Source organism: Biomphalaria glabrata, chromosome 16 (genome assembly GCF_947242115.1).
Source record: "Biomphalaria glabrata chromosome 16, xgBioGlab47.1, whole genome shotgun sequence".
In the NCBI taxonomy this organism is placed as follows: Eukaryota; Metazoa; Mollusca; class Gastropoda; family Planorbidae; genus Biomphalaria; species Biomphalaria glabrata.
The window spans coordinates 7534518-7552561 of record NC_074726.1 but is presented as its reverse complement, the minus strand read 5'-3'; the positions used below and the strand labels follow the sequence as shown (position 1 = coordinate 7552561).

At 31.6% G+C, this 18044-nt stretch overlaps 1 protein-coding gene across 1 annotated transcript in view; it reads left to right on the top strand.

Moving 5' to 3' along the window:
* Positions 1–16375, top strand: part of LOC106059666 (ecdysone-inducible protein E75-like) — a 39605-nt gene extending 23230 nt beyond the window's left edge. Inside the window, exons 5-10 of the mRNA XM_013217341.2 lie at positions 1486–1586; positions 3418–3516; positions 3716–3874; positions 5005–5093; positions 6637–6764; positions 8110–16375. Of these exons, the coding sequence (XP_013072795.2) occupies positions 1486–1586; positions 3418–3516; positions 3716–3874; positions 5005–5093; positions 6637–6764; positions 8110–8405 (872 nt within the window). The 3' untranslated portion in view covers positions 8406–16375. The remainder of the gene's footprint in view (positions 1–1485; positions 1587–3417; positions 3517–3715; positions 3875–5004; positions 5094–6636; positions 6765–8109) is intronic.
* The last annotated feature ends 1669 nt before the right edge of the window (positions 16376–18044 follow it).

The following is an 18044-nucleotide window of genomic DNA, read 5'->3' as shown; positions in this document are numbered from 1 at the left end:
TTTTTTTTTTTAAATCTGATCTAAGCTAAATTGAAAATGATCTTTTGATTTTATGTAAGTTGAACCATAGATGATTTTTCAGATTTTTTTAAAGTTAGATCTTTTATTATCTTTTGAGTTTATCCAATTTCCATTGTAGATGATCTTTGTTACCATTAAAACGATTATAAAAGGGTTGATTCTAATATAGTTTATCATTCACATTGAATGACACAGTTACACGACATAGAACAAAACAACAACTTATGTATTCTGGTGTTAAAGTAATTTGTACCGTTATTAACTTTTGTGCTTGGAGTTTAAGGCTGACAACTTTTAAAACTATCAAAATTTTCAAAGAGCCATTGAAATGGCCACATAAGAGGAGCTTATTAGTATTATTCAAACAAACAGATGCTAAAGCCTAATAGCAATAGCACATTCTTTTTACAAAGCTTTTATAAAGTCACTCTGACTGTCTGTCTGTTGGTAAAAAGTTAGTACATATTATTTCTCCCACACCCAATCTCTGATCAAGCTGATATTTCGCAGAATTATTCCTTTTACCTGACAACCTAAAATCAATTTAAAAAATTAACCAATTAGTAAATTAACTATTGGCAATTTTGTTTCGTTTCTAGAAAAAAGGGAAAGAAATTGTAATTGACTGAACTCCTCATATAAGCTGAATTAGTCCCCTTTATAGATCGTTGTCTGAGTCTTAATAGTGAACACAAACCTGAAAAATAGGACGAGTCTATAGAAACAATAGATAACTATACACTCATCCAATTTCATAAGCTCTCCACTAGCAGGGTGGTTACTGTGTTGGCTTGAGAAGCCTGAGAAGGTTTGAGCCATGAGTTCAAAATTCAGGTCGTTTCACCTTTTTAAAAATTGTTATAAATGTTTTTTTATTGTTAGTCTAGATCTATTACAAATTCAATTACATGACTGATCCAAACTAATTGATACAAGTACGCTTGTTTTTTTTTAAATTATTTCTTGTTTTTCTTACTTAATGCTCTTAACACTGAAAGAATGAAAAAACTAAACCTGTATACTGTTCTTCATAAAGTTAGGTTTCTTTTAACCCTTTAAACCCGTGTGGTAGTTTACCCTTAAAATATCAAATCTGGAATTCCATTTTGTATGCACTCATTGTAAAACAGCCCAACACTTTAAGGGTTAAGATTTGACAAGGCAATAATGATTTTGTTCTTGATGCCTTTACTTTGTACAGTCCCTCTAATCATCAAATGTCAAGTAATTTTAATAATTCATATATTACAATATAAAACATATCTTGACTATCTGCAATAGGAATTTATATATAGATGATCTAAAATGGTATTTTAACAGAAATATTGAAATACATAATCATCTTTGAATAAATAAGTAATATTAAATCTTGTGATCCAGAACTTATTTTGACCTGTTAAATCAAATTCTTAGTTTTGTTTAGTCTTTATCAAAAGTAACTATTTGAAATGTTAATGTCCTCAGCTGTTAGACTAGGGAGATGTCCCAAGAAATCTAGGCCATCAAGTAACAGCTTCTTTCGATTGCCACAGACACAGCAAGGTCATGTTGATCTGGACAGACAGGTAATAATTTTGTTCCTTAAAATTATTCTTCATCAAGGCAATGCTTAGTTTATAGTTGTTTCAGTAGATCAGTGGTGTAGCTATGAATTTGGGGGCCTGGAAGTTTGACCTCTTTAGGGGGCCCTACATTTTGACATTCGACATCATGATATGAGATAATGTCGTAATATTTAATGTAAAACCAAAATTTCAGACACTCATTTGGGGATCCCCTTCAAGTGGGGGACCTTGTGAATTTTCAAATTTGGACACCCCCTTCCCCCACAGCTGTAGCACATTATTACTGGGAGTTAATTAGTAGAAGTATTACAAGTAACTAATGAGGATTGAATATCAAGTTTTCTCTGGTGGAACTTGGTGCTAAAATTACACTTCTGCAACAGTTAATACCATTACGGCCTCGTTTTCACTGGTGATTGAACTCTTCCAAGTTTAGTTTTGCCAACCTCTCTTTTTCTTATCTTCTATATTACAGACGTTACTTCAAAAAAGAAGATAATTATGTCTACCCATTTCATGTGTCAATCTAGTCATGTATATTAATCAATGAATTAAACTCTGCTAAGTCGTTAGTTTTCTTGACTGATTCAGTCAACCCATTGCATTATCTAATAGTGCTAGGAAAGACAGAGCACTTGTTACTTAACTTTTATATACAAAATCACCCACTTGCAAACTGAGAGAGGTTTCAAATTTGGTAATTATGAAATAAAATTTTAGTTTTGGCATTCAATGTCTAACTTATTTAACAAAATGTACTTTCAAAATTTATGAGAAATTTAATTTTTCATTATAGATTCCAATCTTACACACACCTTGCCACTTATGTTTAGCTAAATGATGATAGGAGATAATTAAATTTAGATAAAAATAAAAGTTATTGGATTTTCATTTTTCATTCAAATCATCATCAAATTTTTAAAGTTTTGTGCACTTCTTCTGTCATACTTTCTGATTTCTTAATGTAACAAAAAAATGAGCTTGAGGTTAGCTTCTTATGTTGGCACTTATGACTTTTTGTAGTAACATCTTTTATAAAGAAAATAGAACAAAATAAGTGAAACATAGAAACATAGAACCATGAATGATTTGGCTGAATGAGACTTTTTCAAAGTGCAATGGTATTGGTCTAATTGCTAAGAATGTGATCATGATGCTCAATGTTTAAATGTAAATAGTAAAAGGCAAGATAGATGAGGGCAGTCAAGAAATATCAGAAAGTAGTAAAAGGCAAGATATATGAAGGCAGTCAAGAAATATCAGAAAGTAGTAAAAGGCAAGATATATGAGGGCAGTCAAGAAATATCAGAAAAAAGTAAAAGGCAAGATTTATGAGGGCAGTCAAGAAATATCAGAAAGTAGTAAAAGGCAAGATATATGAGGGCAGTCAAGAAATATCAGAAAGTAGTAAAAGGCAAGATATATGAAGGCAGTCAAGAAATATCAGAAAGATCAGCTCTTAACAATTTAAGTCTTTGATTAACATGCATGACTAGATTGATACATGAAATGCGTAGGACGTAATTATCTTCTTTTTTAAAGTAATGCCTGTATAAGCTAAGACAAGATAATAATGAAAAAACAAAGTTGCTAAGTATGTTTCAAAGAGCTATCTGACATTGTTCTTCCTATCATGGATACAAGAACAAAATTTCAAATGACCAACCAATCTCTATGTATGTTGTTTTTTTTTTGTATTTTTTTTTCATTATAGAAAACTCAAATCAGTGTTTTCTTTCAAAAAACATTTCTAAAAAAAATAGGCTAAATTTATAAATTCTGTTTTAAAAAATACTTATTGTAATAATTTTTCCTATTGTTTGCTTCTCAGTTAAAGACAGAACAAATGGTGTTGTATGTCCATGAAGCCTACAAGTATTCAATAAAACTGTTTGAAGAGTGCCAGCCATTTAGCAATAGATGTGATGAGGTAATCTACTTAAACAGTTACTTAACTTTACTTAACTTTTATATGTAAAATCACGCAATTGCAAACTGAATTAGGTTTCAAATTTGATAATTTTCACATAAAAGCAATTTTTATTAGTTTTGGCACTTAATGTCTAAACCTGTTTAACATAATGTAATACTTTCAAAACTAATGATAAATATACTTTTTTTTTCGTTAGATTCTGAGATGTGATCATACAAATTTCCCCACAATTTTTTTTACACAATATGTTCCCTCCATCGTCATGTTCATTACCACACTTGCCAAAAAGATTCCTCAGTTCCTGGATGTTAGTCAAGAAGACCAGAGAGCTTTAATAAAAGGTTCCATTCTAGAGGTGAGGTACTATTATATCTCATTGGTTTTATTTAGAGGGAACAATGGATTTTTAGTAGGACTGCCAACTTGTAGAAAATCTTGACATGTTTGTATGTTTCTTTTTTTAAAAAAATGCTTTAAAGCTAATACAAAAATATTTAAGAAAATAAAACTTTACTCCAAGTCAAACCTTTCATGCTATAGCATACTGGCTCCGTTTTTTTTTGGTTAGAGGAGAAGGTTTTCATGCTCTAGCATACTGCTCCGTTTTTTGGTTACAGGAGAAGGTTTTCATGCTATAGCATAGGCCCTACTGCTCCGTTTTTTGGTCAGAGAAGGTTTTCATGCTATAGCATACTGCTACGTTTTTTGGTCAGAGAAGGTTTTCATGCTATAGCATACTGCGCCGTTTTTTGGTCAGAGGAGAAGGTTTTCATGCTATAGCATACTGGCTCCGTTTTTTGGTCAGAGTAGAAGTTTTTTTGTGCTGTAGCATACTGGCTCCGTTTTTTTTTGGTAAGAAAAGTTTTTCATGCTATAGCATACTGGTTCTGTTTTTTCTTCAGAGGAGAAATTTTTCATGCTATAGTATACTGGCTCCATTTTTCGGTCAGAGGAAAAGGTTTTCATGCTATTGCATTCTGGCTCCGTTTTTTGGTCAGAGGAGAAGTTTTTCATGCTATAGCATACTGGCTCCATTTTTTGGTCATAGGAGTAGTTTTTCATGCTATAGCTTACTGCTCCGTTTTTTGGTCAGAGGAGAAGTTTTCCATGCTGCCTCTAGGTGCTCAGCAAACATAACTCAGATTTGAACTTATTTGGTAACATACTTGTTAATGTGTCCGCCAAACATCCTACAAGATTTGGTGATTTGTGCTTCACCTTCCCCTATCTCGTAGTCTGTTAGACTGTTGGGGCACCACACAAGATCTTTGGACCATCTTTCTCCATTCCTGTTTTTTGCCTTGTATAGAATCCCATTCAATGACAGGCCTATCCATTCTTTTATGTGGTCTTAGAGGCATTGTATGGATCCCATGTTACTTAATATTTACTTGTGTGAACTATATATGAATATAACTTTTTTTTTCCATAGCACTGAAAACATTTATCAATTTGTGTACATTTCTGTTTTTCTATTTTCTCTAGATTGCTTTTCTATATGATGCAACACATGTCAAGCTGATCCAAGACTGGTGGACAAATACAAAGTTGAAATTTTCTATATCACGCTCACAGTAATATGCTCAATTTATTATTTGAATTTTATTTGTTTATACGTTAGGCATATTCTATATTTAGCACTATATTACAAAGTACACCCATACAAGTTTCTCTTTAGAATGAGTTCAGGATTATCAGATATTTTTTTTCTTCTTTACATTTTAATGCTTTTAACAGTAGCTATAATTAAAGAGATACATAACTCAAAATGTATAATTATATTAGCCATTACTTAGCCATCACTTCATCTCTTATATTGCCACATAACAATAAAAATAAGTCGGAACTTATCCCAAATATTGCTAGAGTACTCTTATCAGTTTGTAAAAAAAAATTGGAAAATAAAAACATAGTAATGGTTTCCAATTAGGACTTCCTTAGATTTATGTCCTCCCACACTATTCAGTGCATAGGGCAAGCTATCTTCACAAAAGATCAGTCATATACGCAACTTTCACAGCCTCTTCCCACAAATACAAGCTGCTTGGTATGATTTGTAAAGTAGCTCAGACAGCTAATCTAATCTCTTTTGTAGGCATATGTATAAACTTAAAAAAACAGACATTTAAATTAAAGCTTAAAATTGTTCTTTAAATTTCAAATAAACTAACTTTTTATTTTATCCTCAATTTTTCAATATTGGTAAAGTAATATTACAAAAATAAGCTTAAATACAATAAGTTTCAGGATTCTCATGTATCTTCAACTCATTCAAATCAAATCTCTTTCCCCATTTAGTCTCTACAGGTCTCCCATTTCCTCAAGTATTCACTTTTTGGTCAAACATTGAATGTACAAAATTAAAAAAAAAACAATTAGAAATTTGTAATTCTCTAGAAAAAAAAATACACTTACTTCAGACTACATGCACGACCTCAGTCTAAACCCGAATTCCATAATAATAAAAATGAATTCATAATTATAGCCACATTTCTGAAATTGAAATTCTCTACTGATTATGTGGAATATGTAGCTGAGTGTCACACATTGCTTGGCTATCTAACTAAGATGTCCTGAAAGCAGCACAGAAACCTTCTTCCAAATACCCACAACCCCCACATGTCCGTAAAAGAGATAGGACCTGAGCACCCTAAGAAAAATGTATATATATGCTGTGCTAGATCTTATCTTATAAATAACAGACGTTGCTTCAAATGAAAAGACAGATTCCTTGTTCCATATGTTTGGACAAATTTATATGAATACTCCTTATTCACTAGTGCTATTAAAGCATGGAATGGGTTGCCAGAGTCAGCCAGGAAAACCAACAACTTGGCTGAATTTAAGTCATTGATTAATATGCTACATTGACCTAGGGACACATGCAGGATGTTATCATCATCTTTTTGAAGTAATATCTGTATTTTTATAAGATAAGAAAAGAAAATTACACAATCTATGGCACAATCTAGTCTTTCATGTTAATCAGAGACTTAGAATCTGCTAAGATATTGTATAAACATTGCTGGAATGAATATTGCAAAAAATAATTGTATTTTAAATTCTGGGAATGTCAGTTTTTGAACTATTTTTTTTTGTTTTGTTTTGTTTTTGTAGTTTAGAACAAATGTCTTTCATTGGTAAAATTATTGAAAAGTTCTGGAGTCTAATGGAAAAAGTTCATAAAATGGCTTTAACAGATGTTGAGATGTCTTTAATCTGTGCCCTGTTAATCTTTAGTCCAGGTAAGTATCCTTTTTTTTTGTTCTTGCCTTTCCAGAATGAACATTTTCAAATATGATGTGTACTGAGCAGCACAAACCACTTGGTTATCTTACAAGGGGGCTTGAATTCGAATTATGATTTAGCCATACATTTTTAATTAGGAGCTTATTTATGTATACTTAGCATTCAAAAGCAGCTCTGAAAATTTAAACAGGTTATTTTATAGTTCCTAGCCCAAGTGTAGCCCAGATCAAGTGAAACAGGTTATTTTATAGTTCCTAGCCCAAGTGTAGCCCAGATCAAGTGAAACAGGTTATTTTATAGTTCCTAGCCCAAGTGTAGCCCAGATCAAGTGAAACAGGTTATTTTATAGTTCCTAGCCCAAGTGTAACCCAAAGTCAAAATAGCCTGAGTATGAAGGTCATAAAAAATTAAAAGTAAAACAGGCTTTTAATAGGTGAAGTGCAAAGTTCCAAACAAAGTTGTTCCAAAAATGTACTCTAAATGAATATTGGCTAATGTAAAGTATGGAAAGTTCTTAGACAAAAAGATATATCAGATTCATGTCTTATAACTTCCCTTTTTAAGGCTTATTTCTATTATAAAAAATAGTTTCTTTTTGAAGCTTAGAAATGTTTTTCTCTTTATTGTATTATACTGATTTAACCCACCTCCATATTCAATAGTCTACAAAAGAAAAATGACCAATTAAAAATATATCTTCTTTTTGAAATAGCGTCTGTATTTTATAAGATAGGATAAGACGGCTTTTTTTTATTTATTCAACTTATCAAGACAGTATTATAGTTCTTATTTATATATTTTATATTTTTATCATGGTCATTGTTTATGCACATTTTTCTTGCTATATGCATGCTCTGTATTGTGTAATCAAAGCTCTTTTGTGGATCTCTTGTAAAGGGAGATACAAACATAACTCAGATTGAGTCAGGATTGCAACTCTAGCCCCTTAATAGGTAGTCATGCCACCTATGTCACTCAGTCGCACATTCATACAACATTTTTTTAAACTCTTTCTCTCTGTAGTTTTTTTCCATGATCCTATAAAATTATTCCTTTATGTTCATTTGAAGTTCACTTCCTTGTTATGATTAAAGTTGTACAACTTTTGTTATCAGAAAATATTTTATTTGGTATAGATTTGAAAGTTATACCTTTTTTCTATAACACAAATTAATGTTTATAAAAAAACAAAAATTAATATAATGGGGTCAAATCGACGATGGTATTGTCAAATAGGAGAGAAAGAGTTAAACATAATGTTTAACAAGCTACATTTTGTAAATTAACAATAATGAAACTTATAGCACTTAATTTTTTGTTTGTACTTTTATTTCCTTTTAGATCGGGAAGGTTTGACAACCATCAGGTACTTAGAAAATTTGGAAACAGAACTGGCAATGGCATTAAAATGCCAGTTGATCCTAAACCACAGTGACCTCCCTTACATCTTTGTTCACCTCATCGATATTATTATTGAACTCAGAGGTGTCTCAGCTCTCTACCTCGAGGCTGTACTGGAATCTAAGGTGGATAAGTCCACCCCTTCACTTTCTAATATTTATGCTGAGACTGAGGAGGAAACAGAAACTGCCTTTAAAAGCCCATTTTTTGGCCAAGCCAATCTGATCAGGACATAAGGAATCATTGTGTGGAAAAAAAACAAGTTGTGTATTTTTGTGGCCTTTGGTTATGCAGCATTTTTTTTGTTTTTGTTTCAAAAAAAAATTATCATGGGTATTTCTTGTGTTGTATGTGAGAATAGTTGTAACAGAATATGTTTTGATGCATTCAACTAAATGAATGAATACTTTTCATGAAGCGGGTATAAAACTGATCTTAAAAAAAAATGTTTGGCTTTTAACATAAGCCTTTCAACCCTACATAGAACATAAACTGCATTTCGATGTTCACCTCTATACATGATGAAGCTCAGACTGATTATCAATGTCACCTCACCTTCAAAATAATAGAAGTTTTGTTAGAACTTTAAACCTGTCACATTTCAATTAATCGCCAAAATTCAGTCTACCATCTAATTCAGTGCTGCACAAACTATGGCCCATGGGCCATAACCTACCTTAAAAACTTATGTGCACGATGCATATAAAAGACATAGACATAGAGAATCAATTCCATAAAACAACTTGATTTTTGTCTATAACGTGGCTAAGGACACTTGTTAAAACTTCATATGAAATGGCCCCCATGCCAAAAAAGGTTGTGCATCACCGACCTATATATTTGTGCCTCATTAATTGATCTTTATTAATAGCTTCTAAAATATGTTTTTGTTCAATCTGTTAAGTTATGTTGCAACTAATTATATTTGAAAAAAGACATGAACGAAATGAAAACAAGTCAACTTTTATGAATGTGAAATGTTTACCTATTATATTTTGTGAGTCTTTATTTGTTATTTTTTAATATATGAAATAATTGGTAATTTTGTTTCAAGGTAATTGCTAATTTTGCTAGGCCCTTTAAAAGAACTGTAGCTCTTAGACCAGAGGCAGCCTTATGGGGTTGCAAGTGGGGCTACCGTCCCAGGCCCTGTAGCTGAGATGGGGCCTATTATATGGAGATTGTTTATCGCCATCTGCCTATCAAACAAAAATTGCATCTTATCTAATGTACCATATTAATACACAATTTGTTAATTTAAAAAAAAAACAACAGTCGACCTAACATACACCTTTTAGGCATTGTTGAAGCTTTTCTAAAATTTATAAATATTGCCATCACAGTGAAAGCTTTCAGCATAATTTGCTTTAAATTTAGGCATGTGACATTCGCCCAGGCCCTGCAAACAACTAAGACTGCCTCTGCCTAGACTCTGAATAAGTTTAAGATTTCACCAAAACATCTCGTATTTTCAGTGCTAAATTTATCTAAAGGCTATATAAGCTATAGCTTAGGGCCCCCACTTGCTTAGTGTCCCCAAAAAATGGTCGCAGGGATATTTTCAATAATTTTGGAGAAATAGCAAACAATTAATTTACCTATCTTTCCATTCTGTCCATTCGTTGTCTTTTTTTTCATTTACTGACTGCAACATTCACTAACATTCCCCTACTTTATAGCTAAAAATACAAATACAACAGGAGAAATTCATTACAAAAAATTTTAGTGCAATTACATTAGGATCTAGCTGAATAAAAATTTGGCTAAGAACATGCGTACTTAATTTAAATTTAAGTCTATAGACACCAATTTATAGCAAACAAAATTTATCTAAACTGTTATACTTTGGTTGGTCTGCATTTGATGACAGATGAAAGTAAAAATACCATCAAGTTATATATAGAGAAAAGAAAATATCTGAACCTCAATGTAATGCTAAAATCCTATTTCAAAGGTTCTAAAAAAATGTGAAAACAAATTTTCTTTAGAAAATATAAACAAAACAAATAAAAAATAAGAAGCCTACTTAGGCCACTATTAATTTCATTGATAATTGTACATGGGTGTGCCCTGGCAATCTTTGGTTTTACATAGATCTTTTATTTAAGCTTATTGGGTTTTAGGGAAGTCTATGGTCTATGTGAACAATTTTTTTTTTTTAAATATGAATGTTATTTATCTCTGCCATGTTTTTTGCTTACTCCAGGTATATACATAGCAAGAATTTTTTGTCTGAATTATTAATGTCATTATGTTGGCTAGAATGTTTCAGGCTCAACTCAGATATTAAATCCAGTGTATTTTGTTGTTCAATAAATATATAAATTAATTAAAACCAACAAGCAAACATAACACCTTGGGGACAATGATTGTTTTAAAAAAATAAAGAAGATTAAACTTTTTATTGTCTTATTATTTGATGTGACATGTTATGACTATTGTTGGTTGCCTAGTATGTATTTATATTAAAATGTTTAACTTGCTAGAGTGTTCTCTTCTTTGCTATTCTTTGATAAGTTTTTGAGTTAATTTTATTTTAATTCTAAGAGCAGTTGTGTGTTACATTATTTATATAACAGCAATGTTTAATATTTGAAAAAGTTTTCTCTCTAACTAAAATGCAGATGTAAACTTTGTAGGTTTTTTTTCCTTCAATGTTTTTCTTATATATATATATATATATAAAAACAAGAAAAATGTTTATTCTGTTCATTTTCTTTTTTATTTAAAGCACACAAAAAATGACTTGATTGACCTAGGAACATGCATAGAACATAATCATCTTCTTTTTTGAAGTAATGTCTGTATTTTATAAGATAAGAACATCTCTTGAATTTTACTTCTAAAATAAAGTTGTTAAATTTTTTGTTTCCCTTATTGTGACATTATTGTATCTGAAAAAAAAAAGGGGTTAAAATTATTTTCCACATTATGTGGAGAGAAAACAATATTACATGCACAATGATTTCTCTAACATTATTTAGGGTATCTGTTAAATAGATTATGTAAATAAGTGCAGAGCTCTATAATAAGAGGTTTCATTGGTTTTATCGTTACAGTCCTAATGCCAAAGTTAAGTGGTGGAGTTTCTGGCTCTGAAATGGTAGAGGTTTGGTTCACATTGTATAGTGTTACCATCCTTCAATCTCCCCCAGTATGACCCATTCTTTTACATGGGGTAATAGCTTCTCATTCATGTTATGTAACCACCCAATTTCATGGTAAGATAGCGGGAATGGTGAAACCTGGAGTAAATAATTTAATCCATTAATGTCAAAAGTTATTTTCTGATTTTGTACATTTTTTTTTTTTTGAATTTTTTTTAAAAGTTCATTAGTGGTAGCAATAGAGCACAATTGTTTTAACATGTTTAGTACTGGAAGAAATTATTATATACACATGTTAGAAGTGAAGTGAAGCATAATCTAAGAAAAGTTATAAATGGAAACTTTTAAGGAGTAGCATCTTTGGTAGTCTCACCTAGAAATGGCTGTGATTACTTGATAATAAAATAATCTGGCAATGTAATTCTACAACTTTGTAAAATATTCATGATTATCTTTGGAAATGTAAGCACAGTACCTAACTCCAATATCTTTTGTTACAACAATGAAAGTACAGCAAGCCTTAACCCACGACTGAATCATTTCTTTTTTAACTGATTTCCATTCCATCTTACATTCCATCATATGTCAGAACTACTATTTGTTTGGCCCAGTGTTAAACACAGACACAGTAGCCTAATCAACAATGTGATATTTTACAATAGCCTTAAAATCTCTAAAAGTGCCAAGTGCTTGTTATACTTATGATTCTAAAGCTGTAATTTAATTTTTTGTAAATTAACTTATTTGATTGTGCATTTTTCTAAATTAAAAAGAAGACAAGAGCAAAGTCCCTTGACTTATAATTTGCATAGTTATTTTTGTAGCCAGAGTCACTAGATGTTTTACACCCAACTATGAACTGAATTTCTTATTCATTTCACACTTCCATCCCCTTTAAAATGTTTTCCTTTCTCTTTTTTTTTATTTACTCACCATAATATTCACTAACACTCCCCTACTGTAGAGCTAAAAGTACCCCCTTTCAGGCCTTCCTATCAATATGGCAGATGATGTATAGATCATCTTTTTCTATGGCCAATGGTTAACGAGGATGTCATGTAGCCACCAGAATGACCAACTGACTTCTACTTTTCCCTAAAAAATCCTGAAATTTTAAAGTCCCAGTCTTCATCAAGATTCTAACCCATGACACCTCGGATCAGTAGCCAAGCACTTTATCACTCAGCCATTAGGCCACCATGTTCTACATTTATTACTGCCTATCACAAATTGCTTAGAGTGTGTTCTTTATTTCAATCTGCTTTATCTGTTGTATGTTTAGTTTCTAAAGAAGTTAGCTATTCTGTTTAGGCTTAATGCTGCTGGTTATTGTTCTTTTGATCCATAAACATTTTTTTGTTATATGCATAAATATAATGCTCCTATGCATAATGTAAAAGTTTTATTTTATCTGACAGTGGTGGCACCGTGGACAGCTCATTCATTTATTCATTAATGATTCAAGGCTCATTTCAAGAAGGGTAAGATGAGAGCCTGGGCGTTGGCTATGATCAGAATAGTGTCACCCCCACAACAACTCATTCCTCTCTGTTCATTGGTTGGGTCCAAAGGAACAGTAATAGACAATACAGTTTCTGGTCAGCAGGACTGCAGGGTCGCTCATAGTGTAACAGTCTCCAAGGGTCCAGATTTGTTCTCAAGGTTGACTCCAAATGCATTACCATCGTCAGGGTTTAGCTGCAAGTAGCTTTGTGTTTACTGTTCTTTTTTTTTTTTTTTTTTTTTTTTTTTTTTTTTTTTTTTGAAAACCAAACGTAATGTCATGCTCTTCTCCTGTAGTTAACCAAGGAAGCATGCCACTACTGTCAGAGTGGGAGAGTGATGTCAAACAAGATATTTATAATTTAATTGTGCATTTTATTTTTTTTTCTTTTGGATTGAATTATATATTTATATAGGCTGTTTCATTTCAACTTTGTTTTATTTATTTTTTTTCAAAAGAAACATCGAATTTCTTATTCTTCATATCAGCCTGTGTTTATTATCACATCATATTGAAGATATTTATTTATAATTCACAATTATTTTTTGTCATTATTGTGAACAGATGTTTTCCATATATTGAACAATGATATGTGATCTTATTATGTTATTGTTTTATTGAAAAAAAAAAAAAAGAATTCATTTTATTACTTTGCTCAATAAAACTATTTCAAGGTTGCCAATCTGATGACATTCATATTACTGAAAAATGTTTTAAAACTGCAGCATCTTAAACTTTTTCATGGCCACATATTTATAAAATTGATTTATGTTTTTAATTGTAATACTAGCATGTTGTCATTTCTGTCTTGCGTGGGATAAAGACATTTCGGAGAATTGTCCACTATGCATTTAGAACATTTGTTGTGATCCTTTCTTTTTTCCATAAAGCCTGTAGTTTGGGAATTATTGTACTGAAGGTGTTTTAAAAAAAAATTATCGTGATGTTTGAAAATGTTCTTTTTTTCTTTAAACTCTATTCATGCAATTTGATCTGACATATTTTTAAACATTCTCTGCAACATTCTGCTTGTCCTTAACCCTTAAATTGCTATTTTTTTTTACAATAAGTGAATACATAATGAAATAACAATCCTTGTGTTTAGAGGTTAAACTACCATATGCATCTAAAGGGTTAAAAACATTTTATGGGCCTACAATTGATGAAATTTATATGAGATATTAGATTATAAATACTTTTATTAAAGCGATTCAAACTGTTTGTTTGGACACCATTGTGATAACTGGTAGGCGAAAGTGACACTAATTGCTTTCTACAGAAAAAAAATTTACTGGTAACATTTCAAGAAAAAAAAAAAAATGTTTATAAAACAAAAAAAACACAAGAGACAAATAAGTGTTACATAATCATAAACAACATATAAAATTAAATAAAAATCAGGTATCAGTATTTATATTAACAATCAGTCCTTGTGCTAGTCTCTTGAGCTCCAGTTGTGGTCGTGCGGTTATCGCGCTGGACTGTTGTTCAGATTTATCGATGGTCCTGGGTTCAAACCCTGACCGCTCCCATCCCCCATCATCCTGCGGGAGATTTGGACTAGGAAGTAATTATCTTCAACTCTGAAGGAACATCAGAAACATGTAAAACAAAACAACTAACGGAGTGAAATCCAATATGCCTTGTGGAAAAAAAAATTAGCAGTGAAGAAGTCATTTCACAAATTGTTAGCACTGAAGAAGTAGTCATTCCACAAATTTTCTCCATAAAAATAGTGAATCTTTAATTTCATTCATTGCACAAAATTTGGTCTATTTGTTCCGATATTAAGTGTCAGGTTTTTATAATTTAATCATCTTTTCTGCCATCTCTCCTCTACAAGGAAGTGCTCTCTTGTATCCATTCCTAATCCTTCATTCTTTATCTGTGTCATAATTGACTCCAAGATTTATGATTTAATGTTGACTATTTTATTTTGTTTTGTTTCTTGATGCAAAAGTGCTAGGCTTCTTAGTATCTTACATTGTGAACCTTTTTGATTTGTCTGTAACTACAAATGTGGAGTTCTGTCCTAACATTACCCTCTTTCACATCTAGCTCTGTTTTAGGATAGGGGAGGGGTAGAAAGGTTAGGCTAGGATTTTTATTATTTAACTTTTATACCACCAATCTTTTATGGAACATAAAATGATTAAATAGTCATTGTCCTAATACTCCTTGATTACGCGGAAACGTACATCCTACCATACAAAAACTGACTGTAACCTATGCTTCTTATAGTCCAATTAGTCATCATGATGATATGAATAATTAATTAGAAGTACAAACAGTTGAGAATCATGAATTCATGATACATTGACTAGCCTTAAGTATTTGATTCAGAGGATGTACATTTATTCCAGGGAGATAATAATATTAAATTCCAAAAAAAGAGTTACCATTAGTAGTTGATTTAAAAAAAAAATAAAACCTATATATTTCGGTATACGACAGTAAAGACATAAAAGTTATGACTAACTAGATCTACATTGTTATTTGTTGTTCGGAAAGCTTAAATTGTCATCCCACTGATAATATCATTTTTCAAAGCTGAAGTATGCAAAATTTGATACACCGGCCGTTTCTAGATTTAGTATAATTATGTTATATTCTTATCTGAAAATTTAGAAAATAAAATATACATTATCACAGTCAATAGGTGTATACCATATCAAATATATTGTTGGATTGAATGGTACAAAGCAAGACTGCCAGAGTCTTATTCTATAACTGTATAGAAATTTGAAGGGTTTAATTTCAAATAATATTTATGGGCTCTGTTACGGCTCACAACCCTTTGAAAAAAAAAATGAAGTAAGCTTAATTAGTCATTTCTTAGATTACATTGTTAACTTAAGAAGCGCAATAAAATATGGACTTCTCGACCTGGTCTAATCAGTGTATTTCCTATTTCAAAGCACAATACAAATGGAAAGTTTGTGTTATGCATTTCAACTGCTAAAGCAGTGTTTCTCAAACACTTATGCGCCCCCCCCCCCTTCCCTGCTAGCTTCGATATAGGGGAGCATTGTAAGCTCACACAGTGCGGTTCAGGAAGATTTTACCAAGAATGCAATGAAACATGACACATAAATATAGCATAATTTGAGAAACGTTGTAGTAGCGTTTAATTATTTATTCTAATGATGTGTTATTATTAATTTAAAAGTTACCTTTTCTTTCAAATATCGTCAGCTATATGCTATTTAAAACAAACAAATTATTAAGCACTCAAAAAATTAAGTAACGCAGATTCGCTTAATAACTCTTCCATTATTAAGCGTCATAAACCGCTAACCGTACACCTGCCGTGTAATTTATTTGCACAGATAAGAATATTTATGTGTCTGCACTGCTGCACATATAGGTTATAAATTAATAGTAAATAGGGTTGTCGTTCTTTTCACGTATTTCTGATGTTGTCACCAAAATCGTTTGCTCACACGAGTGTTTTCCCCTTTTGGTTAATGTTCTACTTGCAGTGGATACAGCATGTTCCGCTTTGCCCAGGCTATGATGGTTTATTGTGATGTTGTCATTGTTTATGATATTATGTCATTGTTATTTGAAAAATAAAAGGAAATATTATGCTTTATTTTATACAAATGTTTGTATTATTTATACATTTTAGTTGAAAACGTAACCACTACATGATGTAGCTGGCCAAAGAGTGTAGTGAGAAGTAACAATGCCTATAGGCAAGTAAATGCCTAATGAAAAGCAACTTTAAGCAACAATGCCTATGCATTAATTAGTTTCTAACGAAAAGCAATGCTTATGAAATATTAAATATCTTATGAATAATAACTTCAGTGTCTGATATATCGGCATATTTATATCATGGTAATAAGATAATTACAATATTCTGAATTTCAAAAAGAAGCTACATACTCGTAATCTTTCTGAATCTTATGCGCAATTCTTGAGCTCTTACAAGAAAAACTAGATTTGCTCTATAGTTTATGGATTGTTGCTGTTCTAGCTCAGACGTAGAACGACTAAGGCTCTTCGTACGTGCAGTGAGATTAATCCTGGATATTAGATATAGTTAGAACGATGCCAGCCCTCTCGACGTAGCCGATGTGTCCAAAGGAATAGCAAATACCTGATACAGTTTGGGATCAGCGGCGTTGTTGTTTCTGCTAGGATAAAGCAATGCGTGCTGCAAGCTGCCTTTCCATAGTGTGGGTATAGAGGCAAGGAGACAGAGGTTTGGATTCATATTTCTTTTTACAATAACAAAAAATACACCAATATAAGGCCTGGTCGCGTGGCAAGCGTTTTAGATAGTTGTCAGGATCAGTGGCGTCACTAAGATGGGGCGAGGGCCACACCAGGTGCTGACACAAAAGCATTTAAAAATTGACGGGTTTTATCTAGATACCAGCTCAAACTGGAGTAAACACGTTTAATATATGGATATAGATCTACATTATTTTTTTTATTAATAATGTTCTTCTTCTTATTATTATTAAAGTCTTTTGCGTGCACACAACAGGCCCAACACAAGATGTAAAAACGAGAATGAACATACTATGATAAATCCCATTACAAACTAACAAATTCTACTTACTAGAATGTCTCTCACACTTCAGTTAGGCCCGTCCCTCTCCTTCTTTAAAAAAATGATTTGACATGCATTCTTCTAACTAGTAGCAAATAGTGCGCTGTAGATCCAAGGCAAATGAGTTTCTGAAGTTTAGAATGCAACGAAAACGTTTGTCGGTCAACGTAGTTTTTTTTTTGTTGTTTTTTTTTTTGGTATTGAAAGGTTCACTATACACGTTTGAGAAAAACTGGTCAAATCTAAAACAGTCTCCATAATGTCTAAAAGTAATAAAGGGCTAATAAAGAAAACATGTTCAGTTTATGTTCAGTATTTTAAATCCTATTTTATAATCTTACATTTAAATACAATTAGGACTACTAACTTTAAATAAAATGTTATAAGCTAAGAATTAAAAAGAAAAACTTTCTTTAAAAAGTTTTGGTACACTCAATGAATGTAGAAAATAGTTTATTGTAATATGGACTTTTTATGATTCAATACAAATAACAATTTAACGATAGCTTTTACTTGGATTTTTTTTTTGTGAGTTAAGGGTGTACATTCAGCTAACTGCATCGGTCACGATAATCCTGTGAGGTGTTTGTTTGAGAGTTGTGGCTATATATGTGGAGTTATTCACCTAATTAGCCTTTGTATACGTTTTTTTCCTCCATTCTCGGATGACTTTGAAATTTCGCATAATTATTCATATTCA